This window comes from Canis aureus, chromosome 6, assembly GCF_053574225.1.
Source record: "Canis aureus isolate CA01 chromosome 6, VMU_Caureus_v.1.0, whole genome shotgun sequence".
NCBI classification, from domain to species: Eukaryota; Metazoa; Chordata; class Mammalia; order Carnivora; family Canidae; genus Canis; species Canis aureus.
This window is the reverse complement of record NC_135616.1, coordinates 1745597-1773287: the sequence shown is the minus strand read 5'-3', so window position 1 is coordinate 1773287 and position 27691 is coordinate 1745597. Positions and strand designations below refer to the sequence as shown.

At 51.6% G+C, this 27691-nt stretch overlaps 1 protein-coding gene across 2 annotated transcripts; it reads right to left on the bottom strand.

Moving 5' to 3' along the window:
• Positions 1 to 310: 310 nt before the first annotated feature.
• On the bottom strand, positions 311 to 19967 carry LIPG (lipase G, endothelial type). 2 transcript variants are annotated; one of them, XM_077899800.1, is made up of 10 exons: positions 19807 to 19967; positions 16867 to 17048; positions 15037 to 15216; positions 13611 to 13722; positions 8437 to 8658; positions 6580 to 6822; positions 5741 to 5861; positions 4845 to 5063; positions 2828 to 2932; positions 311 to 2348 (listed from the first exon to the last, which is right to left on the bottom strand). In XM_077899800.1, exons 1-10 carry the CDS (start codon positions 19901 to 19903, stop codon positions 2315 to 2317), a joined length of 1515 nt encoding a protein of 504 aa, XP_077755926.1. In that variant the 5' UTR covers positions 19904 to 19967; the 3' UTR covers positions 311 to 2314. The 2 variants fall into 2 exon arrangements, with proteins under 2 accessions (XP_077755926.1, XP_077755929.1); XM_077899803.1 differs by lacking the exon at positions 19807 to 19967 and adding an exon at positions 19467 to 19548.
• Positions 19968 to 27691: the final 7724 nt, after the last annotated feature.

Genomic DNA, 27691 nt, shown 5'->3' with positions numbered 1-27691 from the left:
TTAACATAATAGAGAATTCAGCTGCTACCTGCCTTGGGTCACTGCTATCTGGGTCCCAAGCAATCAAACCTACGTCTTCCCCGATATTTACCAATGTCCTGCCTTTTTTCCTAACATACACTTCAGGAGTTTCTGCAATTCAAATAATTTCCCATCTTGTTCTTTAGTGAAAGGAGCTGTTATCCACTTCCTTCCAATAATTAGTATCAGAGAGTAGAGCTTATACAAAGGTAATTTTTTGTCAGAACCTAGGCTTGGGCAGCTATAATTCTTTCAAATATTAAGAATTGAGATGCCAAATCACAAAGAGTTGTATAGATTTTTTTATTATTTTACTATTTAAAATTCTAATCTCAAAATTGGTTAATTTTAAAATAAAAACTAGCCATATATTTGTTTTTATACATTATATACACTTGAGAAATAAATAGTATTCTAAGTGTTAAAAAAAAAGCATCATTATATACAAATAAGGCTTCGAGCCAAATGTATAAATACAAGACCCACTGAGGAATTGATTCCTAAGGCTTCTATTACTAAAAACAGAAGTCAGAAGTAATTGGGATGAACGGTCAATAATACAAGGTCCACTTTGGCTAGAAAGCATTCACAGAAGCAACAGAAGAAGCACACCATTTAAGAAAATACCTTGAATTAATTAAGACTTGACTGCTGACATCTTCAAAATTTTGGCATTAAACAATGATACAACTTTGGCACAATGCAGATTCAAACGACATCCCTTAAACACCTAAGTACAAAGAAAATCAATCTTGTCCCCCAACTTGACATCACACCTCCTTCCAAATAAATCTCACCCATAAAAAGCCCAACCTCTTGGAACAGTCACTTTCCCAGTTATACATTAATGAAAGGGTTCATGGTTTTATGGATGGCTCTGAAAAACAATTCCTCGTTGGTCACATCGGGGCATCCTGGCGAGAAAAGGCTGTAGACGTCTGGATGAAGTTGCAAAGAGGAGCACAGCATGGGCTCGCCTCTGGGAAACCGGGACCTGACTCCACCGCGAGCTCCGTGTGCAACTGCAGGCATGGGGCTGACGCTCGGGAAGCCAGGTGCTGTAAGCAGAGCCTGTGGTGGCTCCTGCGGTGGCCCCCGCTCACCTCCCGCTGTGAGGCTCTAGTTTGGCGATGCTCCTGCAAACCTTTGGAAAAGTTAATCAGTCTCCCAGCTCTCACGTGTATTCATTCATCTCAAGATCTGAAATGGGAGGCTTTTCTGAGTTCAACACAGAGAAGGCCCTGGTATCAGAGCCAGGGGTGCCAAGGAGGGAAAAGCACCCTATCAAATCCTAGTGCCAGCTCTGATGACGGGTGAACAGATGTGTGCAATAGATACGTGATACTGTCTATCTTCCTGAGCAGAAGAGATTCGGCTCCAAAGCCATCACATTTGGTAACTGGCCACCTCCTGTCCCCAGCACATGCGGTGCCCTGCTTGCTCCGATGCAAGTGATGGAACACGCACGTAGGGAGTACACACGTTCACCAGCAAGAACCAGCTGAGACCATCAAAAGCTTAGGATCCCGGCTCTTAGCCCTGTAGCCTCCCCCACCGTGTCCCCCATGCCCATCACCACGTGTGTATCCACGGATCACCTAAACTGGAAGGGAGTCTAGAAATCCCAACCCCACTGGACTCCACATCTGGAAAGGTTTATGAATACGTCTACTGCCTTGTGCTAATTAAGTTTAAGTGCTTAATACACATTTGTACCATCAAAAAGTAAGCAGTGGAAAACTGAGAAAAGCCAGTGACGTGTGCTTTCAGGACAAGCCGGGCGGCAGGACAGAACATCTGACATGTGGCCAGTACCCATCGAGTGCAGCCCATGGAACCCCAACAGTGAGGGCCTCACCACTGCCCCAGGTGAGGTGCTCTGGGGCTCTCTGGGTGAACGAGGTCACGGGTCTGCCACCCTGACACACGTCTGCTCCCAGCAGAAAGCCCTCCCCACCCCTCAGGTCTGCTCGGGCAGCTCACAACCTTGCACGAGCAACTCTTGGCAGGGAAAGCACAGGCTCACTGGGCACCTTGGAGAGGCCCAGGCCCTCCACCCTTTGCACACAGGCCTGAGCTGGAGTCACGCAGGGCCAGCAGGGGTGGCAGGAGCGGCCATGCGCAGTCCCCTCCGGCGAGATGTCCCAACCATCATAGGAGGTAAGGTCCTGGGCCCAGCAAACAGACTCTTCCAGACGCTAGGGTCAAGGCCAAGTGGGGTCCTTCCATCAGGTGGGTTGTCAGCAGGAACGCTCCTCCGTGTCCCTGGGAGGCGGGGGGGCGGGGCAGCCCCTCAGGGAAGCTCCGCTGCTGAGCCGAAGGGAAGCCTATAAGAGGGGCACTTGGTCATCCATTTGGTGAACACGGCAGTCTGCACTGAGGGTGTGCTCTGCTTATAATCAGGCCACCTTAGAATGGACCTGTCCATTGAGACCAAGCATATGCTTACCCTTACCTCCCACCTGATGCCCACTCCAAACACGTGCCTGGAAGGAAGCTAGGAGCCCTAGAACCTTCCCACAGCCCTGGTCTCGATGGACAGGTCCATTCTAAGGTTGCCTGATTCCAGCAGGGCCACCGGCTGTGAACATCCTCGGGGCAAGAGGCAGGACAAGAGGTGAAGGGACACAGACTTGTACAACATCCTGCATCTTCCACCAACTGGCCTACCTCCTCCCGACAGGTCAGATTCAGGGCAGAAGGGATTTGCACCCATTGTGTGCTGTGTCCCAAGCACCCAGACCCACGTCCAGCACATGCTGGGTGACCCATCAACATGCACTGCAGATGACAGAGTCCCAGTTACCTGGTTTCATTTTTCATTCTCCAGCCATCCCGACACTTGTGAAACCAGAGCTCTTGGCCAGGGGAAATGCTGGTGTTCTCGAAGTCGTCCACACAAAAAGTCATTCTAGGAAGAAAAAGAACCTGCCAATGTAGCCACAACTCTCGTAGGGGAGTGCCTTGGCCAGATGATGCTTTCTGGATCCAAAGTGGGCCGAGTGAGGAGGTCTTTTCATTAGGCCACACCCGACTCAAATCTTTGGAACTCCCCATCGCTGCTGCGAGTGCCCAAACCATGTCTTGGTGAACCCTCTGTGATCTGGTTCATGCAGAATTTCATCACACTTCTTTCACTTTCTACTGTTGGTTCATTGAAAAGTCTGCCTGCCTCCCAAGGCATGGCCTCTCTGGAGCCTCCCTGATTGCCCATGCCCTTGAATCTTGATAGCACGTTCTACGAATGTAGTCTGTGCTATGGCCATTGCCTCATATGGCACGGAGTCAACAATGAATGTGTTGTCCCATCTTAACACATCATACATGGCCCTGAGGTGCTCATGGATGCTCATCCCCAGGGCAGACTGCAAATGCCACCAAACGGAGGGCCCTGAGGCATTTCCAATACGGTGCTCATGGATCCCCAGTGACAGGCAGAAGTGGGATTCAGCTGGGAGTCTAAATCAAAGGTTCAGAAAATGCTCAGCCAGGATCACAGAAGAAAACGATACCCGAATAACCACCGCAACCGTGACATACAGGGTGTGTGGGTCTCAGCAGTGTGTGGTGAGCATGACCCATGACCAAGACATGTATGGGGCCCCTGACCCTGACATATGGGACATGCAGACTAAAAGGGAAAAGGCCACATTCAAAACAGTTTTGGGAAGCTTTGCCAGGAAGCCCACACAGCCCGTAAACATATAAGGAGGGGACGTACCTCACTGAGATCAGGAAACTAAAACACATAAACACGCAGTCAGGGACCAGTTTGCAGCCCTCAGAATGGTGACAGTGTCCCGCCAAACGGAGGCAAGGACAAGGGAGAGCGGGACTCTCACTCTTAGGTTGTCAATTTGTCTAAAACACTTTGAAAGAAGATTTAATGGTATCTTGTCAAGTTGGAGCACACATCTAATGAAACCCAGGGCGGGGCAGGGGGCAAAGGGCCTTCAGCTGCCCCCGGGTGACGTGTTTCTAGACCAGAACCTCTCGGACAAGGGCCCCGAGCCTCCCTCCCCCCTCGGCCACATGGCACCACAGGCGATGGATGGAAGCGGGAAACAGGAAGGGCCGTGACACAGAGAAACAGCAGACTAGGGACAGAGACCGCGGGGGCGCTTCCCGTCACCCCGAGGCTGCCCGCGACGCCCAGCGGTCCACGGAAACACGTGGCGAGAAAGCCCCCCTCCCGTGACCAAGGCCCCGCGGGCTTCCCCGGCTCCTGCTCAGAGAGCCAAGGTGCAGCGTTGGGCCGAGACACACAGGTGCGCAGTTCCCAGGCGGGGCCGCGGCGGGCCTGGCATAGACGGGCCTCGGCCCCTGACCCTGACGTCAGGCCCGGCCCATGAGCCCGACTCAGTCTGTGGAGGAAGCGAACAGCCCTCCGGAAATCAGGGGCTGGGAAGCCAGGGGTTGGCAGCCCTCACCACGGGGCTCCCCAGCTGGATACCCTGGTTTGTCCCGACACAGGGCCCAGCGAAGACGGCTCAGTGAGGCAGGGCTCCCCGAGAGCCCCGAGCAGGACAAGCGCCCCCCCGGGCCGACACTGGCGCAGCAGGGGCAAGGACGGCTGGACTCCAGCCCCACCCTGCCCCCTGCCGCAGCCGAGGGCCCGGCGTCGGGACACAACTGATGCCACGGCTGCCAGAGGTCTTGCTGTACAGTGTTCACTTTTTCTTACGAAGCCATCTGGGGGCTGCCCCGGACCCTGCAGACGGAACACTGGGAAGCGCACGCTCAGCACAGGAGAGGCCGCTGCAGAGGCCGCCGCCCTCCGCTCCCCAGGGACACGGAGCCCAGAAAGCGCCCAGGCCCCTTACCTGCGCTGAGTCTCCCCAGACTTGACCCGGATGCGCCTGATGCTCAGCTCCTCCTCTGTGCTGCGGGGCTGAGACAGGTAACTGCGAAGCTCCTTCCACAGGTTGTACCAGGACTGAGTCGCCCCCTCCCAGGTGAGTTTAATCTTCAAGAGGTCACCCAGGTCCTCCTCAGTGTAGACCAGGAAGGTATTGGTGGCATTTAGCCCAATCTGCTCCACTCTACAAGGGGACACAGGAGCAGGTGTCACTGACCTACCTCTCTGTGGGGTGACACAGTGGTAGCACCGGTCCCGTGGGGACCACCGTGAAATGGGCCCACACACACTAGTCTCCCTTGAACTCCCAGCCCCTTCCTGCCTGTACCCCTCACCTGACACTCGGGGACCTGTCCTGCCCCCATGTGTGCGCGGCAGTATGTGCACACACCTGCTCCCCCAACCACACCCTGAGCCCTAGGAAGTGAGTACTTTGATGACATGACCTGGCCATCCCCACACTACACAGCATATTGCTTTGCACCTTGCGTGTGACCAACAGATACACGCTGCTATGCGCCCTTCCCACAGATTAGAAACAGTACAGGAATGGCATTTGTGTTCCAAATTTCCTACAGCCTCAGGTGTCAGGCGTTGCCTGAAATGAAACGGCAGTTTCTGTCCAGCTGATCCAGCAGCTTCTCCTGCTGCTGACTCATCCAGGAGCATCCCGCCCAGAAAGGGTCTGAGTCAAGGGCTTGGTGGGGAGTGTGGACCACAGGGGCCTCTGGAGCCACCCAGCCCATCCCGCCAGCACTCAGGCTACACTTCCCTGCACTCGTTCAAACGCTCTCATGCTCGCTCATTCTCACACTGACTTGTCCTTGGTCCCGAGCCCATCAAAGGGAGCTTGCGACTTACATTTCCAAAGGCAGAGTCTGGGAGTCTGCGCTGGTGCCATAAAGGGTGACATAAAAGTTGGGTTCGATTTCTCCCACATTCTTGTAGCTGAAGATATGGATTTTCATCTGATAATGGTAAACTGCGGAGATAGCAGAACAAAGGCACGTGTGAGCTTTGCTGGTCATCTCAGGACACCCCGACTCAACCTGAGCCACCCAGTACCCCGAGTTCTTAGGGGTCCCTCAGTCCAACCCAGCCTCCCTCTGCTCTCATTCAGCCCGATGGGATGAGGGATCACTACAGTATAAAACAAGCCCCAAACTTGGGAGTTTGGGGAACTGGGAGGGGGAGCTGGTTCCAGCCTAGCAACTCTCTAGCTGCGCGACCTTGAATTAAGGGCCAACGCATTCACTCTCTGAGCCCCAGCTTCCTCAATAGGTCAAACAGCACCCACAAAACTGATGGGTTTTAGAATATGTTGTAAAAATGCACAACATCATGCCGACTCCCTCTTGGTCCATTCTCAGGTTAGTTGTGACACTCAAAGGAGGAAAATACTAAACAGCTTCGCGAAAGCCAAAGGCAAGGCAACGAAAAATTCTGATCTTAATACAAATTCAAGGTATTGATATTGTGATCACAGAATGATGATACGCAGCACAAAGAGTTCCCACCACTTATTCGACAAGATCAGCTTTCCTAGGGTGCGCACAGCATCGTGTGATGTGCAGTGATCTGAGCTCACTGTGCTTCTGCCACACGTCCTGGGTTGGGACCTGCCCTTTCCACAATGTGGAACTGAGAAGAAGGGAAAAGATGAAGGCCATTGGGCAGGCGCCAGGGGGGATGGGGGTTACCTCTGAAAGGCATGCCCGCCCGGGTTTTGAGATACATTTTGCTGTTCCTCTTGCTCCTCGTTTTCTTCGCGTTGTAGCCGATGCTATTACACCGGTTCTTCCGGCAGCTGAGACAGATCCCCTTTTTGAAGCGATTTGAGTCTGTGCACTGGAACGCAAAACTCGGCTTGTCCTGATTCACCAGGGAGTCAACAAAGAGGTGCACGGCCCGCTCGTGCTCACATTTCACCACCTCCGTGATTGCTGGGGTGGGCAGAGAACACACAGGATGAGCCTCTCATCAAATACAGATCACGCCCCCCAAGGCCCAGAGAGAGTCCGTAACTTGCTCAGAGTCACACGATCAGATGGTCACAAAGTTAGGAGCATAATTTGGATTTTCTAGTCCACGTTCATCATTATCTCTGGTCACCAGAAGCTAAAGCCAATCGTTCCTTAAACTGGAGGACCTTAAGAAAAATTGGACAAAGCCATCCCATCCCTTCCTCAGTAACACCACTGGCCTTAAGGATGCCGTCACCTGTACGGACCTCTAAGCCTTCAAGGGCCACTTGGATATGACCACATTGAGGGAGGGCTACAGTCAGGCTGCATGAGGGAGTGGGACATCCAAAGGGCAGTCTATCGGAGCGCAGAGAACCAACAGGGGCCAAGACCTCGCAATGCTGGTGGGCCCTGGGGTAGTGATCGAGTGGGAAACCTGGGAAGAGCCCGGTCACTCCACCACACTTGAGCTTCAGCAGCAAATTCAGTTCAGCCCAAGTGTGCTGGGAACGGGCTCAGGCATGCAGACAGTAAATCACCAGTAAATGGAGACATCATCTTGATTTTACTTCTTTAAAATGTCACAAAAGGGGCGCCTGGGGGGCTCAGTCAGTTAAGCATCTGCCTTCAGCTCAGGTCATGATCCCAGGTCCTGGGATTGAGTCCTGCATCAGGCTCCCTGCTCAGGGGTGAGTCTGCTTCTCCCTCTGTTCCTCCCCCCTGCTTGTGCGCGCGCGCTCTCTCTCTCAAATAAATAAATCTTGTTAGAAAGATAAAGTAAAATGTCACAAAAAATTAAATTATAGTGCATCCATGCCGTAGAATATTGTACAGACTTTAAAAAGAATAAGGTAAGCAAATCTATGTGCTCTGGTGTTTAAGAATATTCATTATGTATATTATGACTAAAAAAGTAAAGTTACAGAACAACGTGATTTCAAAAACTATAATCTCATACACACACACACACACACATTTAAAAAGAAAACCAGGGATCCCTGGGTGGCGCAGCGGTTTGGCGCCTGCCTTTGGCCCAGGGCGCGATCCTGGAGACCCGGGATTGAATCCCACATCAGGCTCCCGGTGCATGGAGCCTGCTTCTCCCTCTGCCTGTGTCTCTGCCTCTCTCTCTCTCTCTCTGTGACTATCATAAATAAATAAATAAATAAATAAATAAATAAATAAATAAATAAATTTAAAAAAAAAATTAAAAAGAAAACCAGACCAGAAGGATACACACAAAATTGCCCCCATTGGCTACCTTTGAAGAGTAAAGAGGGGGTGGGAGAATGCTCTATGCGACTCTGCATTGCTTGACTTTTTTTCCCCAACAAATATATGTTCCTTTTCTTGTAAAAAGAAATTAAGCAATAATAACCAGGACCTCAAAGCATGAGAATGCAAAGCAGAGGCCAACAGATTGCTGTTAATAAGCCCACAGAAAAATGAACGGTACACGGGGTTGGAGGCCCCATGGAGGGTGTGCATGCAATGAAATGAACATTGGTGGGAGCACGACCAGCTCGTGCTGGTTTCGGAGGAGCTGTGATCACCCAGTCAAACCTCTACGTGAGGCAGAAAATAGGAACTTACTTCCATATGCGATTGAGCCCAACACATCATTGAGTCCACAGCCTGGCTGGAAGTCCCCCCCATTGGGGTAGATGTCGATGTGGCCCACGGGCATCTGGATCCCAATGCTCAAGCCGAAGGAACGTGTGTAAGTGTGGAGGACATCCACGAAGTCTGCGTCGTCAGGGGACAGCCTCCTATGGATGTCCACTCCTTCAAACATGGGCCCAGCAGGATCCAAACCTAGAGTGGGAGGGGGAGCCAAGACTAGCTGTGTCGGGTGGACCAAGGGCATGAGACCTGACTTACGAGTAAGCCCATGTGTGTATAATGAGGCCTCCTCAGAGCCAGCGCCCCCAACCTGAAATAGGGTGATGCATGCAGTCAGGGACCTTTTACTTTCTTCTGAAGCCTTCACCTGTCCTGACAACTCAACTGACTCGGAAAACTAGCTGCCGGGTTCACAAGGCCATGCAGCTCCCAGGATCCCCAGACCGTCAGAAATGAAGCCATTCTAGAAAGAACTCAGGCTAGCCTAACTAAGCCATTCATCTCATTTATTCTCCCATTGAAAGCCTTCCACAGCCTTAGTGTAGCAGGCTTTTCATGGAATAACCAGGCTACCCACATCTTCTGGAGGGAGCACTCAGTTTTCCCAAACTGAGCTGTTTGCATGTGGACTTACTCTTCCCCTTCCTTTAGCGATAAATCTGGCCCAAGGGTGGACTGGTGAAATCAGGGGTGGAGGGCACACCAGACTTACACTGAGGACCCGTGTCCCAGGCCTCCGGAATTCCTGTATTTTGCAGCTAGAGGGAGAAATCTTTTTGCCTATAGACTTTCTGCACTGCCCAAGCAAACAGCAGCATAGAGAGAACTGGTTCTCACATTTGAAACAGCACAAATATCACTGGGAGCTTGCGGAAAATCCCAAGTCTATTAGGTGGCTACATAAACGTCTGGAAGGATGGATACACAAGCCACTGGCTACTTGTATATATGCGTGCAGCAGAGAGGTGGCGGGAGGACCTAGTAGGTGGCAGCAACGATAAGAGACTATTTTGGAACCACATGAATGTAAACCATCCGAAGAAAAGAATTGGCAAAGCCTGAGTTGCGGATTCCCCAGCCCTCTAGAGATTTTGATTAACAAGTCCGGTTTCCCCAGGTGATTATAAAAGGAGGTGGTCTTTGAATTGAATCTGAAGATCCTAAAAGGAGATGGTCTGTGAATTTCCAGCCTGAAGATTGGAAAAAACATCTCCCACCTTCAGTATCATCGATAAAACTGAACCTGAACATCTTAATCCACACAGTTCATGTGAGATATTAAGAGATTAAGTGCTTGTCAGTGTAAGTACTAGCTGCTATTACCAAGCTCAAGTGATTGTGGGAGCTGACTTCATGCCAGCCTGGAGAGCCCTCTGCCCTACAGACACAGGCGAGGGCCCGGAGGAAGCTGAGAGTACTGCACACTGTTTAGTCTAGAACAGTGGTTCTCAGCTGGGAGTGAGTTTGCTGCTAAGGGGACATTTGGCGATGTCTCAGACATTTGTGGTTGTCACAGTTGTGGAGAGAGAGAAGCTGTTAGCAGCTGGCAGGCAGAGGCCAGGGAAACTGATAAACATCCAGCAATGCGCAGATCAGTTCCCACAACAAAGCATTAGCTGACCCAAATGTGAACGGCACTGAGGCCCAGGCACCGTGGTCTAGAAACACCACGTCAGAGAGGAGTTAAGACCAAGAACAGAGTCATACAAGGAGGAGATGGGTAATAGGACCCCCAAGCCCCAGTGCAAGAGAACCAGGGAGCACACGGTGAGCCTCGAATCACTGGGCCGATTTCAGGCTACACAGCAGGCAGAGCTACCATCTGGAGTCAACAGTAAACTTATGAAACGCGTCTTGCATGAAAATAAGCAGGTTCCAGAAGAAGTTTAGATAAATGCCTGGAAGCACAGGGTGCCTGGCGGTTCATCAGCAGCCCTGGGCCCAAAAGAAGGGTGGCACGGGAGCAGTGACCCCCAGCACGGCCCGTGATGCCTCAGTTCAGAGGCTGCCAAGGGCTGTGGTCTCAACACAGGCAGCCGCCCCCTGCTTCTTGCTATGTTTTCTGGAATTAAAAAAAGAGAGAAAGAAGACCATTCTGCTTTGCAACCAATACAAGGGAGGGGCTCTTTGCTTGATGTGAATAAAAGTCTCCACCAGACCGTCAGAGCCATGGAAACCCAGCTGTGCCAGAGGAATGCAGGCAGTGGCAGGGCTCCTGGACAGGACTGGCTGGGTGCTGGGGGCTGGGGCTGGGGGCTGGGGGCTGGGGGCTGGGGGCAGGGGCTGGGGGTTAGGGGCTGGGGGCAGGGGCTGGGGGCTGGGGGCAAGGCCTGGGGGCTGCGAGCTTTGCCTACCCGGACTGGACTCCCCCAGCCCAATGCATAACCAGGCCTCACAGACTCTCCGGGAAAGGCTGCCCCATTTACTTTTTTTTCACCAGGAATAGGAGGGAGCTCTCGTCCCCTCCAAGAAAAGCAAAAGCAGAGAGCCACCCTTTCTTCCATGCAGTCAGAGCCCTTCCAAAGACGTTCTCTTCAGCCAGTGAAAGTTGCACACACGCACACGCATGCACACCCCGGAGAGCCTCTGCACGGTGGCCTAGCAGGGCAGGGCCTGCTGCCCTTGCATCACTGTTTTATATCCACCAGCAAAAGAGAGGAGTGATAGGGGCTGGTGGCTGGGTGCGGCCTCTGCAATCTGCCAGCCTGCATTTGAATCCTGGCTCTGCTACTTATGACGGTTAGACATTGCTCCCATTATTTCAGCACAGAGTCCCCGTTTCCCCACCTGTAAAATGAAGCCAAGAGGCCCCCGTGACCCCATTGTGACAAGTCTTCGAGCTAGCACCCAGTACCTGTCACAGCTTAGCTTAGGTGGTGCTTGACATTAGGAAGCATCTGGCCCACAGTCTGTAGAGTGGACCCTTAACTCCTATTTCTTAAATAAATGAATGAATCCGCTTATCTGTTTATGACTAACAAATATATGACCTCTTCCCTAGCATAGCACAGAATTCTGTCAAAAGCCGAAGAAGGTAAAACTGGCAAACCCCAGGCCATAGCTCTAATCCAAGCAAGACCAGGGTTCAGGTGTTGCCCCTGTTGGCCTCAGGACCCCACTCAAGCTGCAATCTGGTCCTTGTACCCCTTGGGACCACGTGGTTCCCTGGCTCATGGGGGGTCTACCGACAGAGAGGAGGAGTGCACACCCGCCTCCCCCATCGGGCAAGCACACAGCCATGTCAGGTGAGCCCATCCCTGAGGTGCTGAGGGTAGAGGGTATAATTTCCTGAGCACCTACCAGGCCCCCACCGCAGAGAAAGGCTGGAGAGAAGAAGCGTGCTCGGGACACACAAGCTGCAAGGAGCACTGATTTTAGCATTCCGTCAGCAGAGCCGTTGTCTCGGAGGCCACCACCCAAACAGGCACTGGGCGGGGAGGAGCGGGCGGGGGGTCCCAGAACACCCTCCCCCAGCCCCATCACTGTCAGATTCAGAAAGAGGGAAAGGGAGGATCCACAGCTGGGGGGTGTGGAGGGGACACTCCTACGGGCTGCAGCTTGAACGAGGCGGGCCGGGCTCTGAATCTGAGCGTCTGGCTGGGCTGGGGGCTGTGTGGCCACCGGAGCTGGAGTGGCTTACAGCCCCGCACCGCAGCTACGCGCGCAGGCACGGGCAGCCACATGGTCCTGCCTCCTGGGTGCTCAGGCCCCAAGATCTTGGGAAACAAAAAGGCTCTTGAGGTTTCCTAAATCAAATAACAGGACCTATAGGGGTGTGTGTGCATACGTGTGTGCGCGCTAGGCCAAAGCCCAAGGATGATGTGACGCAGGCCAATATAATCTCACAAATATATATATATATATATATATATTTTTTTTTTTTTTTTTTTTAAAGTACCCCATTAGCTTGGTGCTAAAACATGAACATCTACCTTTACTTTGTCACTTGTTAGCTAAGGACTCTTCTGTTTTAGACAGGACTTCTTTGTGTTTTAAAATAAAAGCACTGCCGGGAAAGACACAGATCATATCTTTCCTTCTAGATGACCAGTCGGGTCCTGGTATCTTGGAGGCAAGAAGGAAGCTGGGAGTGAAGAAAAATAAAAGAATTCCAGAAGGAAGATAAAATTTTAGGGCAACATGGGGCTCTTGGAGGGCTCAGCGGCTGAAGGTCTGCCTTCGGCTCAGGTCATGATCCCAGGGTCCTGGGTCGAGCCCTACATCCTGCTTCTGCCTTTCCACCTGCTCCCTGCTGTTGCTCTCTCTATCGCTCTTTCTCTCTATCTCAGATAAATAAATAAAATCTTTTTTAAAAAAAAGTTTAGGGCCACAAATTTGCCATTAATTTCAGCCTGGAGGAAGCTCTGTGTACAGAGTTGAGGAAGCACAACAGTGGAAAAGAAAATCTTTCACACTTCTCAAATCACTAAATGATCGAATCCAAACACAGATCAGAAGTTCGCCAGGATGGAAAATGCAAATTTCTTACTAACGACCCGGGTACCAATACCAGAAGGGCTTATTTGACAACGAAGTTTAAGCACCCTTTTTAAACAGATAATGACCACTAATAAGCATGCCAGCACACAGTGGGAAAAGGCTGGTGGTGGATGAAACAGAAATGAGGTGGAATTCAAATAAGAATCCAACAGGGTTCATTTCCCTGGAGGTCCTAAGCATCACTGGCAGAGAACAGAGTGAGCCCTCAAGGTTCACAGGTCAGGATCCACCGCAGTTCTGCACCTTGGTTATTTGCTGTTTGCCCCCGGGCATTTCCTTGCTCAGCAGACCAGACCTGTGGTTTTCAAACTGGTGCTCAGGGACCCCGAGATTTCTCTGGGGAACCGGAAGGCCCGTAGCAAAGCTAGGACTGCCTAACATCTACCTGGCTTTGACCAGAACGTCCCTTCTACCTGTCTCATCTATCGGGGTCCCATACAAGGTCAACCTGAAAGAAGGACTCTGCGACCAAATAGAACCCTTGAAAGCTCTGGATTAGATATTCTCTGGGTCCCTTCCGAGGCTAGCCCTCTAGGGCTCCCATGTGCTGCTTCCGGGGGAGCACTGCATTTCAGAAAAGCCAGTTCGGGGGAGCTGCTGAGGAAGCTCAGGGGTCAGCCAATGACGTGGGAAGCAGAGCCTACCTGTGATCCTGCCCACCGTGCCTTTCACGAAGTTGCCAGCGTACCCAGCCACGTGAGCTCCGAGGCTATAGCCGATCAAGTGAACATTCCCGAGAGAAAAATCATCCTTCTCCTGCAGGAAGCCACAAAAGTGTGTGAGTGCAGCGTGCGGGTGACCCTGAGCCCACAGGGTCCCGACAATTCAATAATTCTATGGCAACAAGGAAGAGCCCTGGGAACCAGAGACAGAGACTTTCCAGGGCATGGCCCACATGCCTGGCAAGGAGACAGGGATGGACACAGCCAGGGAGGGGAAGGCAAGAGGCCTTCACGGCACTTTGTGTGCCTAGTGTTTGGGGCAAGGGGGGTTATGACTAGAAGCTACACACCTGACCCTTCGGCTGCATCTCCCTTCTCTCAGCACTATGGGAGGTGGGGGTGGCTACGTGGACCACTAAGCCACCAGGATCACTGAGGACTAAGTGCCTACCACAGCCTACTCTTTCACAGCCTACAGCTTCTTAGGCCCCAGAAAGTGCTAACCTGCACACCACCAGCCCACCCAGGACCCCAGAGTGGAAGCATCATACCCTGAAAGGTCACTTCACTGGTTGGGGGAGGAGATGGGGCTTTGACCCCACAGCTCAGAAATTGAGCCCTACAGAACAACCCAGGCAGAGAGCTGAGGTACTGCTCGAGAACCCTGCCCTGAATGCTATCAGCATGCATCAGACTCCACGGGCAAAAGGAAGGGAAGATCAAGCTGGAAATGCCCCAATAATGGGGTTACTTTGCCAGTACACCCCTGCCTCCAGGTAGGTCCGCAGATCTCAGGCAAATCATTAACTCATACAGAGTGAATGTAGGACCTTGGCATCTGTTTCCCACGCTTAATATTTTAAGCGTAGCATTAGGCTGCATATGTTGGAACCAATGCTCTCTTCTCCCTGAGGACCACCACCCTTCCAAGGAAAGAGCAGACTCTAGTAAGATTTCAAGATTTCTTTTTGTTTTTCTTTTTCTTTTTTTTTAATTCATAAGAAACAGAGAGAGAGGCAGAGACACAGGCAGAGGGAGAAGCAGGCTCCATGCTGGGAGCCCGACGTGGGACTTGATCCCGGGACTCCAGGATCAGGCCCCTGGGCCAAAGGCAGGCGCTCAACCGCTGAGCCACCCAGGTGACCCAGATTTCAAGATTTCAAGCTGGTCCTGGCTCCTGACAATTCCCAACCTGAATGACCTGTCAGGCAAATGTGGTTCTGACAAACAAAGGAACAGGCAAGATCCGGAGATATATCAATCATCAAAATGCTTTCCAGAGTTCCAGCTTTCAAGTATTTCAAGCAAAAAGTTGAATCCCAAAGATACTCTTAGAATCCTGAGGTTCACGGAGCTGTGTTTTCTTAAGAAGGTTCAGATTCAAGATCTTGTTTGTAAAAGCACTTACCTGCAGCCAGTCAAGCATCCTGGCAACACTGTATCCCACCACCCTAGTGTTATTGACAGCATCTGTGTAGAGCTGGTGGGCCAGGGGAAGCCAGTCAACCACCACGACGTTGGCTTCTTTCTCTCTTGTCTGTAGGGCTGACACAAGTTTGTACAGCCAACTTTCAAGCATGCCACTCATCTGCAAAGAAAACAGAACATTTGAAAACATTCTTCTTAGGGGTTTCATAAGTCCTAATGAATATGGAATTCAGTTCCATGACCCTCTCCCTGGCCAGTTCCAGAGCTTTCACAATGGCTGCTCAGGCACCAAACACTTGCACGTGAGCAAGGCCAGCCACAGGCAGGACTGCTGCATGAGTGTTTGTCTTCCATTGCTCTTTCTATCTTGCTTTTCCCAGCGGAAGTCCCACAGCCGGTGTCTTACGCTGCCACTTACTGTCCACTAGGCCTACGACTAAGCGATAAGTGTTGGTAGCGATTCTGGCCTGGGGTGGGCATGAGTCCCTGTCACAGACAAGCAAGTTGCCCCAAAGTCAGATGGGAAAGGTTGCCCTGGAGAATTAGCTTCTCTGTCAGAGATGCAAGGAGATGCTGTCTCGTAGGCAAACTCGGAGTTAACAAATGACTCCTTCCCACAACCCATGTCTGCCATCCCTCTTGATTCCAGAGTAGGGAAGATCTGTCCCTGGAATCCCAAATTAGAACTCAGAACACATTTTCCCACAGAAACAAAGTTATATATAGTGCCTAGGTCCAGTTGTAAACCTATCCACATATACATTATTAGATAAATAGATTTTCTGTGCCTGGCCTGGGAACCCAAACGCCATTTACAATCTTGCCTCTATGGGAAACTGCTGTTCCAAGTTCCAAACAGATTACAAAAGAACTTTCTGGAATGCGACCCATTTGTAAGTTGCAGGCAGTTTGTATTTGCATTCTGACGGGGCGGGGGGGGGGGGCGAATCTTAAAAAGGTTCAATTGCAGGATTCTAATTGTAGGCTGTGGGATGAGGATGAATAGACAAGCACCTAACCATCTCTTCGGGCACACTAGGGAGATAGGCACTTGCCCCCAGGCCTGACCCCAGCAGTTGGTGATAGACCTAAAGACCCAGAAAGCATGTCACAGATATGAATTTCTCATCATTAAAAGGAAGAATGTCCCCTCCCAATTAGCCCAGGCAGAGACCTACTCACTTAATAGTGTCATTTTCCTACAGACCATCATTATATGAATGAATGAACCCCTCACTGGTCAAAAGCTTTTAAGCTGAGCATTAAAGCCCTTTTTTGTTGAAGTTTGTCATGGGCCTTTCAATGTGCATTGCTCGGCTAGGGCACATAAAGAGCCCCAGTGCCTTTAACCGGAGCCATCTCTATACAAACAGGAGGGCACGGTGCCAGTGGCGGCCAGCGAGCCAGGCCAGCTGGCTCTTCAGAGACTCTCAGAGCCAGTCAAGTTGCTGCCGCTCAGCTTGGCTCTCAGGGAGGGACGGCCCCCGCCAGGCAGTGGTTGACCAATGTAATTAAGTGTAATTAGAGGGCCCCTCAAGAGCCAGTGGAGCTGGACCGCTGCCTTCAGGAGAGCCACTCTCCGAAAGCCCGCTGTGTGCCAGCGTTAAATGCCACCCTGCTGGAGTCCACATTGCCCCCTCTGCGACGTGCCCATTACATTCTTCACAGCTGTCTGGAACACAAGCAGCCCACAAGAGAAGGGGGAGAGAGAGAGCACAGAATCTGGAAGCACCAGTCTTCTTTTTAATTGACCAAAACAAAGGAAACCAAATCTTGTGTCAGGCTGCGGAGCTTCCCCCACCGGGCTCACCGTCCACCCATGAATGATGAAAAAGGTTTTGGCCGTCACGTTGAAGCCACAGTCTTCCAAAGGCTGGTCGTGGCCGACGGGGAGGTAGCAGCCCTCATGCTCCGAGTCCTCAGAGGTGCGAAGGTTAAATCTCACAGGAGGCTTGGCAGTAACCTGTACGTCCCTGGCTCTGTGGCGCTCATCTGGGGGAAAGAGAACAGGGCATGGGTGCACCTAGTGGGCTGGGGAAAACGAGAGATCCGGGGTCTGGTTCTAGTTCAATCTTGAACGTGTGACTTAATCCTCTGGGTTTTAGTTTTGATATCTGCTGACTGGTTTCTCCTCACTTCCCAGAAGAGTTGCAAAGCTATAATAAAGGGACATCTCCTCAATATTTAAGAATATTAGTTTGTCACAGGCACTAAGTACCGTGACTCTAAAATAAACAGGTGTCTCTTGCTTTTCTCTCCTCTTCTCTATCAAACCAGTTCTCTTTCCTCCCCTCACATGACTACTTAGTCCTTGATTATTTTCCTGAAATGCTTGGGACCAGCTAAGATTCAGAATTCAGAACATTTCAGATGTTAGAAAGGCATTATGGTACAGAAGCCATGTGATACAAGAAATCTCCAGTGTAGTCGGGGCATCCCCCAATTATCAAACACACTAATATTTCTGTAGGGAAATACGTAACTACACACCAACTCGAGGGCAAAAATAAATATTATAGGCAGCTTCATGCCAGTTCCGGTCAGTTTTTGCTGCCAAATGAATTCAGGGCTGGTAAGGCCAAGTCTTGCTGCCAAACGAATTACCAAACAAATGTTCCAATTTTGGAAGATTCTAGATTTTGGAATTAGAGATAAGAAGCCATCAGCTATCACATGACGGGCTTCCCCTAGCATTCCCAGCTAGATTCCAGCACTTACTCTGAAGACCTCCGGCATCCTCAGGACTCCCTGCAGTACCAGAAATGTGCCAGACATTCTTTCAGGTTGTCAAATAAATGACTGAAGCCATGGGGAAATTCGTAAGAGCAGCAAAGGCTACTTTCAGCTCCACTGCTCACACACAGTGCCCCGCTCCCAAAACACAGATAATGTCACTGATGTCCCTGTGGCCTCTTAACACGAAGCACTGGCATCACCATGCTATTACGGACAGTCTTTTTTTTTTTTTTTTTTTTTTACGGACAGTCTTAAACCAATCCTTCATCCACCATTCTTCCAACCATCCAGGAAACTATCCATCCCCTTGTAACAGGCTAGGAAATTAACAAATCGAACTCTCCTGTCACCCAGAAATCAAGGGGAAAAAAATACCAGATGACCACTCTGGGAGTTTCATTTGTCCCAGAATGGATAACAAATCAAATGGATCCCAAATGAAATCTTGAATAGAGAGACCAAAATGGTAGAGAAGGTGGTGGTGAAGAGGGTGGTGGAGAGGAAAAGAATACACCTGATATAAAAAGGACAGAGTTCCAGAAAATGCATGAGCAAGCGTCAGGTTGACCAACATTAAAGTGATGAACAAAAGCCCCAATAGCAGAAATCTGAACCATGGACAAAAATAGCCTTCTGCCCTGATTCCCACCCAAATAGCCATTCGTAGAGACCAGATGGGGAATTGTAGGAGAAAAAGAAAACAAGTCTTCTGGCTTCCTGGGGCACATTGGTGGATGAACCCACCTAGTGCCATACCAACATTCACCTGAGCATCCGGCCTTCTCTGACCCCAGAATTCTCCAGCTTTATTACTACTACGTTCGGCCTGGGTCACTTCAACCTCTGGGACTCCGTGACTTTTCTTCATCCCTGTACGCTCTGGGATCCTTCTGTTCCCTCCTTCAGTTCCCTGCTCAGTGTCAGCCTCTCCGGGAGGGAAGCCTGACCACAGGTGAAAACTGGCCCATCTTTTCCTTCAGCACCCTGTTCCTCCCTCTCTGCTTTACTTTTTTCCTACTGAGCATCATTTATATCTTTTAATGGGTTTATTGTCTGTCTTCCTACTAGCTCCAGAAGGCAGGGGTCTCCATCTGCTTTGTTCATTGTATCCCCCACACCTAGAAGAGAGCCTGGCACTAGGTGGGCACTGAAGGAATGGCCCACAGATACTCAGAATTGCGGAACCCATCAGTTGGAAGGAAGGGTAGCGTTTTACGGGAGAGGAGCTAGAGATGCGACTACCCCGGGTCACACTTCTCGTCAGCACTAGAGCATGTTGAGTAAAGCAAGGCTCTCTCATTCACCCAAATTAACGCGCCTGCATGTCCATAAGCTGACATGGACCAACATCATTTGGCTCAACCTCAGAAGAATAGTAGGAGATGAAATAATGGGGTGCCGTGTAGGGGATCTCCCCTCTCCACCGCTTAACTAATTGACCCGGCACCCCAGGTGGGTGACCCTACCCTCTTTAGGCCAGGGCAGGCTTCCTCTAGTGGGGAGACTGCCGTATAGAACTCAGAAGAAAGAACAGCCAGCATCCAGGAGGAGGAAGGTGAAGAGAGGTGGAAAAGGGTGCAAGGGAGGAGGAGGCTGGCCGCCAGGAGCAATAAGCCCAGCAGCTCCCGCAGGTACTCATCCCGGCTCTGCCACCTCAACCTTCCAAACACCTACCCCGGGCGAGGAGGGGGGCGCCAGGCGACTTAGCTCCCTAACACCCTTCGTGCCTCGCAAAGGGAAGGTTGAAGAGCGGCGGGCGGGACCGCACGGATCCAGGGAACCTTCTCGTGGGAGGGGTGGGGCCGGCCAGGGCGACCCGGCGCCCTGCAGCCTCTCAGCTGCGCCCGTCCCGCCCCCGCCCCAAGCCCTCGTCGGGGAGCCGAGCAGGAGGAGCTCCGGGTCGTAGGAAAGACAAGAGGATTCCGCGGGCAGCAGGCAGGGCCGGTGAGGGGGACGCGGCACCCAGAGCTGGAGGTGGGCGGGTGCGGGGCTAATGGGACTAGGTGCACGGTACCTTGCGGCCGGGCCTCCGGCCCCCGGGGCGTGCGGACCCCCGCCGCCAAGCAACAGGAGACGGCGCAGAGGCAGAGCAGAGGCACGCGGTTCCGCATCCTTCCCCGCCCCGCCGCGCCCCCTGGCCGCGCGCCGCGGAGGGAGCGCCTCTCGGGCCGGGCCGGGGCCGGGGCCGGGCCGGGCCGGGGTCGGGGTCGGGGTCGGGGTCGGGGTCTCGGTCTCCTGCCCGGGGCGCCGGCCCGAGCGCGCGGCAGGTGCGGCCGGCGGTGAAGCGGGGCTCGGGACCGGGCCTGCCCTCGCGCGCGCCGCCGCCCGGGAAGCCAGAACCCGCCGCTGTCACTCCTCGAGCTCCCGGCGAGGCACTTTTCAAAAGTCTGGGAGTCATCTGACCCATCGCCAGATGGCGATTTGCATAATTTATTCCCGTCCCCGGACTCTGGTTGGTCACACCTCCGCTGACGCCAGAACCCAGACCCCCCAGTTTGAATGGAAGCGCCGCGCACCCACCGCGTGGACGCCGCGCCCTGCCCCGCGCCCTGCCCCGCGCCCCGCCCCGCGCCCCGCCCCGCGCCCCGCCCCGCGCCCCGCCCCGCCCACCGGCCCCGCCGCCCCCGCCGCCCCGCGCGCTCCTGGCGCCGCTCGGGGACCCCGGATTCCGCGCTCGCCCGGTGGGGGGGGGCGGGGGGGGTTGCCCCGAAACGCCGCGCCTGCGGGGACGCGATCCCGGAGAAGGAGCGTCCCCCTTCCCGCAGCGCGGAGCTCCCGGCGCGGCGACCCCAGCCAGGACAGCGGAGTCCCCAGGTCGCCCCCCCCCCCCCCAGCGAGGCCCGCGCGACAGGTGCGCACGGAGAGCCCGGGCGGGGCCGGGGGGGCCGAGCGCTGCGGGCTGCGGCGGGGGCCCGGGCTTCCCGGGGCCGCACAGACCTTCTCCCGGTCGCTGTCCCGCCCCCCGCTGCAAGCCTGGACAGACCGCCCGGCTTCTCTCAGGTCGCCCGGGGGGCCTTCCCCGCAGCTTGGGGCGCTTGGGGCAACCGAAGGCCACAACGCGGCACAGCGCGGGGCGCCGCGGTCTCCCGCCCGGGCCCGAGGGGAGCTCGGAGCCCGACGAGGCCCAGGCCCGCCAGCGCGCAGCTGCAGCCGCCCGTCGAGTGGAATCGAGCCGCCCCTGCCCCCCCCCCCCGGGCTGGCCCTGCCCCCCCCAGGGACCCCGGGACGGCGGGCGGAGAGCACTGGCGCCCGGGAGCCAGCGCCGGGCTTGGGGCGCGCGGGGCGGCGGCCGGGACCACGGGGGGGGGGGGGGAGGGATGCGCCCCGACCGCCCCGCAGCGCCGCGCCTTCGGCCTCCAGGGACCCCACGGCGCGAACCGTCCTGCCCTCGCCCCCCGGTGTCCGGAGGCGGCTGGAGGGAAGGCAGCCCGGAGCAGCAGGGCCCGCCCGCCTCTGCTCACTACTTCTGTGCCTCCAGCCGCCGCGGAGCAGGAGCCGCTTTGTCCTCCCGCGTGCTGCAGTGGAATGGGTCCCAGGGGCAGGCCGGCGCGAGTCCTTAGTGTAAACCGCGGGCCCTTTATGGGATGCTAAAGGCCCCCCAGAAAGTTGTTGCTTCCATTTCCCCTCCAGCTCTCCTCCTTTGGTAAACAATCCAGACATAAGTCAGGTATTACCTCTTTTTTTTTTTTTTTGACTGCCACGGCTTTGAAACCGCTTAGGTTTTACTGCTGGTTGGTTAGAGTGCCCTCCTGTGTCTCTATTAAAATATAAATTAAGAATCGGCAAAGGACATAAGGAGTCACATTTGCAGCATAAGAGTAATGTGTAACATCAACTATTCATCAGGCTTCATACTTTCCAGGACAACTGTCAGGAGACCTGGGGAGCCTCCCGTGTGGAGGAAGCCCCTGTCTGGGGACTTTCAGCAGAAATTCTGTTTGTGTCACGGTCAAAATGTCAAAGTCTCGGGCTACTCTAGTAAAGGATTCTGGTCATTCTTTTCGGCTGCTAATATGCAAAGGCACCATTCTATGTGAAATAAATGAATTTCCCTCTTATGAGACCTTTCCAGCCTCCCTACAGGTAGAACTTCAATCCAGCAAATCAAACTCTGAACTGGAAGGCAGTGAGGCCAGAAGCACATGACCACGGGGGCAGCGGCTGGGGCAGCCAGCTCTGGTTCTCTGGGGCGGCAGTGGGATCACCAGGAGGCCAGCCCGCAGTGGCACTCAGGCGCTGCCACCTGCCTGAATACTCTCCCAAGCCTGGTTCCTGTGCCCTGCAGCAATTTGGGTTACCAGCCAGTATCATTTTAATGAGTTCCTCTTCTGCATAAATGAGCCAGAAATCCTATTGCTTGCATCTAAGATGACTCAATTGCCAGACGTTAACTGAGCAACTACTACAGGTAAAATGCTGGGCTGGGCACCCCCAGAGAGTGTTCAGAAGGCCATCCCTGCTCTCATGAACACAAACTGGAAGGTTAGAAGTGGCAACAGATTGCTATGTAGGAACGACCGGACATTCAGGGCTGTCTAACAGAAAAGGAACACAAGCCACATGTCCTCATCAGCTCGGCTCACAGTAACAAAATACCACAGAGTGGAGGGCTCAAACAACAGAAATTTATTTTCTCACAGTTCTGGAGGCTAGAAGTCTGTGCTTGAGAGCCAGCATGGTTGGGTTCTGATGAGAACCCTCTTTTTTGGCTTGTAGATAGCTGTCTTCTCACTGTGTCCTCATGTGGCAGGGAGAGAAACAGAGACAGAGAGCGGGCAAGCTCTCTGGTCTCTTCTTATAAGCTCATTCCATCATTAGGGCCTCAACCTCCTGCCCTCATCTAAAGCTAATTATCTTTCAAGGGCTCCATCTCTAAATACCATCATCCTGGGGGTGGGTGGGGAGTAGGGCTTCAACATATAAATTTGGAAGAAGGGACACAACTCAGTCCATAATGCCACATATGTGATTTTACATTTTCTAGTAGCAACACAAAAAGATAAAAAGAAACCTGTGAAATTAACTTAAATAATGTATTTTATCTAACACAATATATCTAAAATAGTATTTCAACATGTAATCAATATGGAAAATGGTTCATGAGATATTTTACATCCTTGTTTTGAAATCCAGTGCGTATTTTATACTTACAATGCGCGTCAAATCACATTAGCCTGGTGACCACTATACTGGACGGCAGAGAGTTTGTGTTAAAAACTAAAACAAATTTAAGTGGGGCATCTGGGTGGCTCAGTAGGTTGAGCATCTGCCTTCGGCTCAGGTCATGATCTCGGGTTCTGAGACTCAGCCCAGAGTGGGGCTCCCTGCTCAGTGGGGAGTCTGCTTCTCCTTCTCCCTCTGAGCCTTCCCACACTCAGGCTCTTTCCCTCTCTCAAATAAATAAAATCTTCTTTAAAAATATAAAACAAATCTTAGAGATCATTTAATAGAACTATCTCGCTTCACAAATAACAAAACCAAGGCTCACCCAAATTAACTACCTGCTCCAGATCACAGAGCTGGTAAAGAGGCAAAGATGGGGCATGAATCGAGGTTTCTGAATTCAAGATCAGTGTTTTTCTTACGTCCTCTCTGTGTTCAAAGACAGAAAAGATGATGGTGAGCTGTGAGGGTCAGACTCAGTGGGAAACCTGGAATAAAGGTATACCATTGGTTCCAAAAGAGAAAAAGAACACAAACTTGACCTCTTCAAATATTTATTCAACACCTGTCGGGTGTCCAGCACGATGCTAAATGCTATAAGAAACTCAAAAAGAAATGGAAAATAACATTAAATGCACACCTCACTCAAACTGTATGTCTCATGTACAAAGAAGAAAAAAATATAAGGGAATCATTGATAGGAAAACCTATTGGATGGGAGTGGGACTTGAGAAACTCTTAAAGGACAGAAAGGCCTTCGCTCCCGCCTCTCAGCTGGCACTTGGGTCCCCCTGAGTGGCTTACACCTGTGGAGACTGGCAAGGGAATGCCAAGCTTCCCTCAAGGGAAGGCAGCCCTCTGCTTACTGCCTCTTAGCTCTGCCTGACGCCCAGGAGTTAAACTGACTCTCTCTTTGATAAATGCAAAGGCCTGAGGCCTCCGGCCACTGAGGTTTCTATCAATCGGCAGCCACATTTCTTCCAAAAGGAAAGGCTGGAGCCGCACTTCCCAGTGTGTGGGACCGGGATGGTAAGAGGTGGTACATAACGGGTGGTACATGGAATAAAACGGGCACGCTGAGTAAAACAGGCTAAAGCAGGCTTCCTCGTCTCAGAACTCCTGAGGAACTTCAATAGGATTTAACCTTTCAGTAGCTTCAAGTTCAAGATCCTTCACATGGGGTCACCTGGGAGGCTCAGCGGTTGAGTGTCTGCCTTGGGCTCAGAGTGTGATCCTAGGGTCCAGGATGGAGTCTACATCGGGCTCCCCGCAGGGAGCCTGCTTCTCCCTCTGCCTGTGTCTCCCATGAATAAGTAAATAAAATCTTAAAAATAAAAAAAGAAAAGAAAGAAAACTCCTTCACATGCCCTACAGCACTGTCCGTGGGCTGCCCTGGAGGAGACACCACCCCACCTCACACCACCCTCCACTCTCCCTGGCCATGGGCCTTATCTGCAGCTCCTCTGTCTTCTGTCCAGTACAATACCCACGAGCTACCTGTGGCTACTGAACCCCGGAAATGGGACCAATCTCGACAAAGATGTGCTGTGCATAGAAAAGACACAGCGCATTGCAAAGACTGACAACAAAGAAGTATATAAAATACTGCATTCGTATCGTTTATGTTGATTAAACGTTGAAATGACACTATTGTGGATATGCTGAATTATATAAAGTATACTTTAAAATTAATTTCATATTTTTATTTTTTGTAATGTGGCTGCTGTGATGTGGAAACTTGAATAACATATGTGACTCATATTATATTTATACTGGACATTCTAAAGTGTCAGGATTTGGCCTGTGACCTGGTTAATGCTGACTCTTTTCCAACCTCAGATATCCATTTGTGTTCCTTCTTCAGAGAAACTTTCCCTGACCCCTGGTCTAGGTTTTCTATAAGCACATTCCTGTCTTTTATAGAATTTACCTGGGTCTATAATTAGACATTATTTTTTTAAGATTTTTTTTTTTTATTTATTTGAGAGAGATATAGAAAGGGAGAGTCAGAGCATGAGTGGACGGGGAGAGGCAGAGGGAGAAGCAGACACCTCTCCACCCCGAGCAGGGAGCCTGACCAAGGGCTCAATCACGGGACCCTGGGATGATGACCGGAGCTTAAGGCAGACGGTTAACTAACTGAACCCCCCAGGTACCCTTAATTAGATATTATGTTGTTTGGCTATTTGATTAATGTCCATCTCCCTGTTAGTGTATAAGCTCCAGGAAAGCAGCTGCTGGGTTTGTTTTTGTTCATTTTTCTCCTCTTGGAGCCCAGCATAAAGCCTGGTAAATAGAAAGAGCTCCTGAAACATTGGTTGAATGATTAATTACATAAGCAAAGTGAATTATGAATCTATAAGAGGGGGACAGAGTATTCCACTTTTGCTTAATTGATTGGATCACAGAAACCTCATCCCACAAAGAATTTAGTTAAGGCTCAGAATTCTCCAGAAACATTATTTGGAAAGTACTGGGTTAGGAACTATAACCACAGAGGAAGTTAAGTGAGGCTCAGTTTAAATCTCCACTTGTGACATGACCTCAGCTTTCCTATTCACTGAAGAAGCTAGCTCTGAGTAGGCGTGTCTGGGTTTGTTCCTTTGCTTGTATTTGCCCCTCCTTTGCAGATCCACACACTTCAATACCTAGAATTCTTCCTCTCAGAAGACGTCTAATGGGAGCTGAGTAATTCTTCTTAATAAGAGATGTTCCTGCAAATTCACACATGCAGTTTACATGTGGCTGTTTTCCTCCTGCATCTACACGGCATGGAGCAGATCAAATACTGGGTTTAACCAGGAGGTTGGAGAGTTTAAAGGAATTTACCTGAGAAACCAGCCAGGCACACTGAGCACATTATTTGGGGAGAGATCGTCTGCAGCGCTGGGCTGCATTATCAGGATGAGGCCCGGGAAAGGGTATCGAGCCCCACTCACACCCTGCACCCCCCACAAAGCTCAGACTGCCATTTAATCCCCCTTAGTAATCTTCTCCAATAAGCCCCACATCCAGAAACTAAATAACCACGGTGATACCAACCAAAGAGCTTTGGGGTCCTAAGCAGGCACCTGCCACGGAGAGGATGGGAGGACAGCACCCACGTTGTGTGGAAGATTCCCAGCTGAGCCACCAGGCAGGACCCCCAGGGACCCCTTCTCTCTACTACTGTCACTTCTGCACAACAGAACAGGGCACAGGAAAGGCTGAGGCAGGGGGGCTGGTGGCCAACTGAGAACCATGCAAAATGATTCAGATGATAGCCTGGAAGCCTAGATCACTGAACTTTAAATGTTCCAGCATGTCAGAAGGTGTGCGCAAAAAAATTTTTTTTTGATCTAATGCAAAAAGGTCCATCTTCTAGCAAAATATGTGATGAAGAATGGACCCCAACTTATCTAAAGAGATCAATAACCATAAGAAAAGGTGGGTAGTGACCAACTCTTATATCCATCCAGGCCCCCAAAGTGCCCGATTTGTCCCCAGATAAATTCCCTTTAACTACCAAATCTTATGTCAAATCCAGTTTTTCACCTATTCCTACATCTATATAACAGATCACAGCTGGAAGACAAAACAAAACAAAACCCAAGCTTTCCTAAATTAAAATAACAGCCACTAACCTCAAGCAGTCTAGCAGTCAACTCACGTTCCCTTAGACAAGTTCCTCCTCCTACCCCTTCACTTAGACAAGCCTCTCACACCTTTTCCTCTCCCCTCAGACTTCCCCCATCCTCCCCATTCCTCATCCTGAAGATCTGACTTCCCATTTCACTGGGAAAATAAAACCAATCAGAAGAGCACAGACCAAACCTCCACCATCACACCCATCTGCTCCATGTCCTTGGACCCCCTTCCTGGGCTAAGGATGAACACTCTGCAGCTGTCAAAGCCCCCCTGCCCTCCACCTGGATAGCAGATGCCATCTCCACTCACCCACACAAGGACATCACCCTAACGGTTCTCCCTCTCTGTTGATCATTTCCATGGATCATCAACCTACAGACATGAGTTACAGTTGCTCCATCTTACCAAAAATGCTCTATCGACTCTCCTCCTGTTCCCAGACTCACCTGATTTCTCTGCTGCCCTTTACAGTAAAATTCCTTTACAGGGTCCCCTCTGGACGCCTGGGGAGCTCAGTGGTGGAGCGTCTGCCTTCAGCTCAGGGCATGATCCCAGGGTCCCGGGATCAAGTCCTGCATCGGGCTTCCGGCAGGGAGCCTGCTTCTCCTTCTGCCTGTGTCTCTGCCTCTCTCTCTCTGTCTCTCATGAATAAATAAATACAATCTTTAAAAAAAATCATTCCTTTAATAATGTCACCTATTTTCATGCCTTCAAACCAATCAATATGTGATTCTCAAATATGTATAGATATATAGATGGATAGATATGATTGATTGATAGATGGCAGAGATAAAGATGTGTCTCCAGCCTGAACCTCCTCCCTGAGCTTGAGAGTTGCTCATCACCTGAGATGTCTTCAAAGCATCTCAAACGGGGCAGCCTGGGTGGCTCAGTGGTTTAGCGCTGCCTTTGGCCCAGGGCGTGATCCTGGAGATCCAGGATCGAGTCCCGGGTCGGGCTCCCTGCATGGAGCCTGCTTCTCCCTCTGCCTGTGTCTCTCATAAATAAATAAATAAAATCTTTAAAAAAAAAAAAAGCATCTCAAATGTACCATGTTCAAAAACAAATCCCTGACCTCCCTCCCACATCTACTCCTGCTTCAGTCTTCT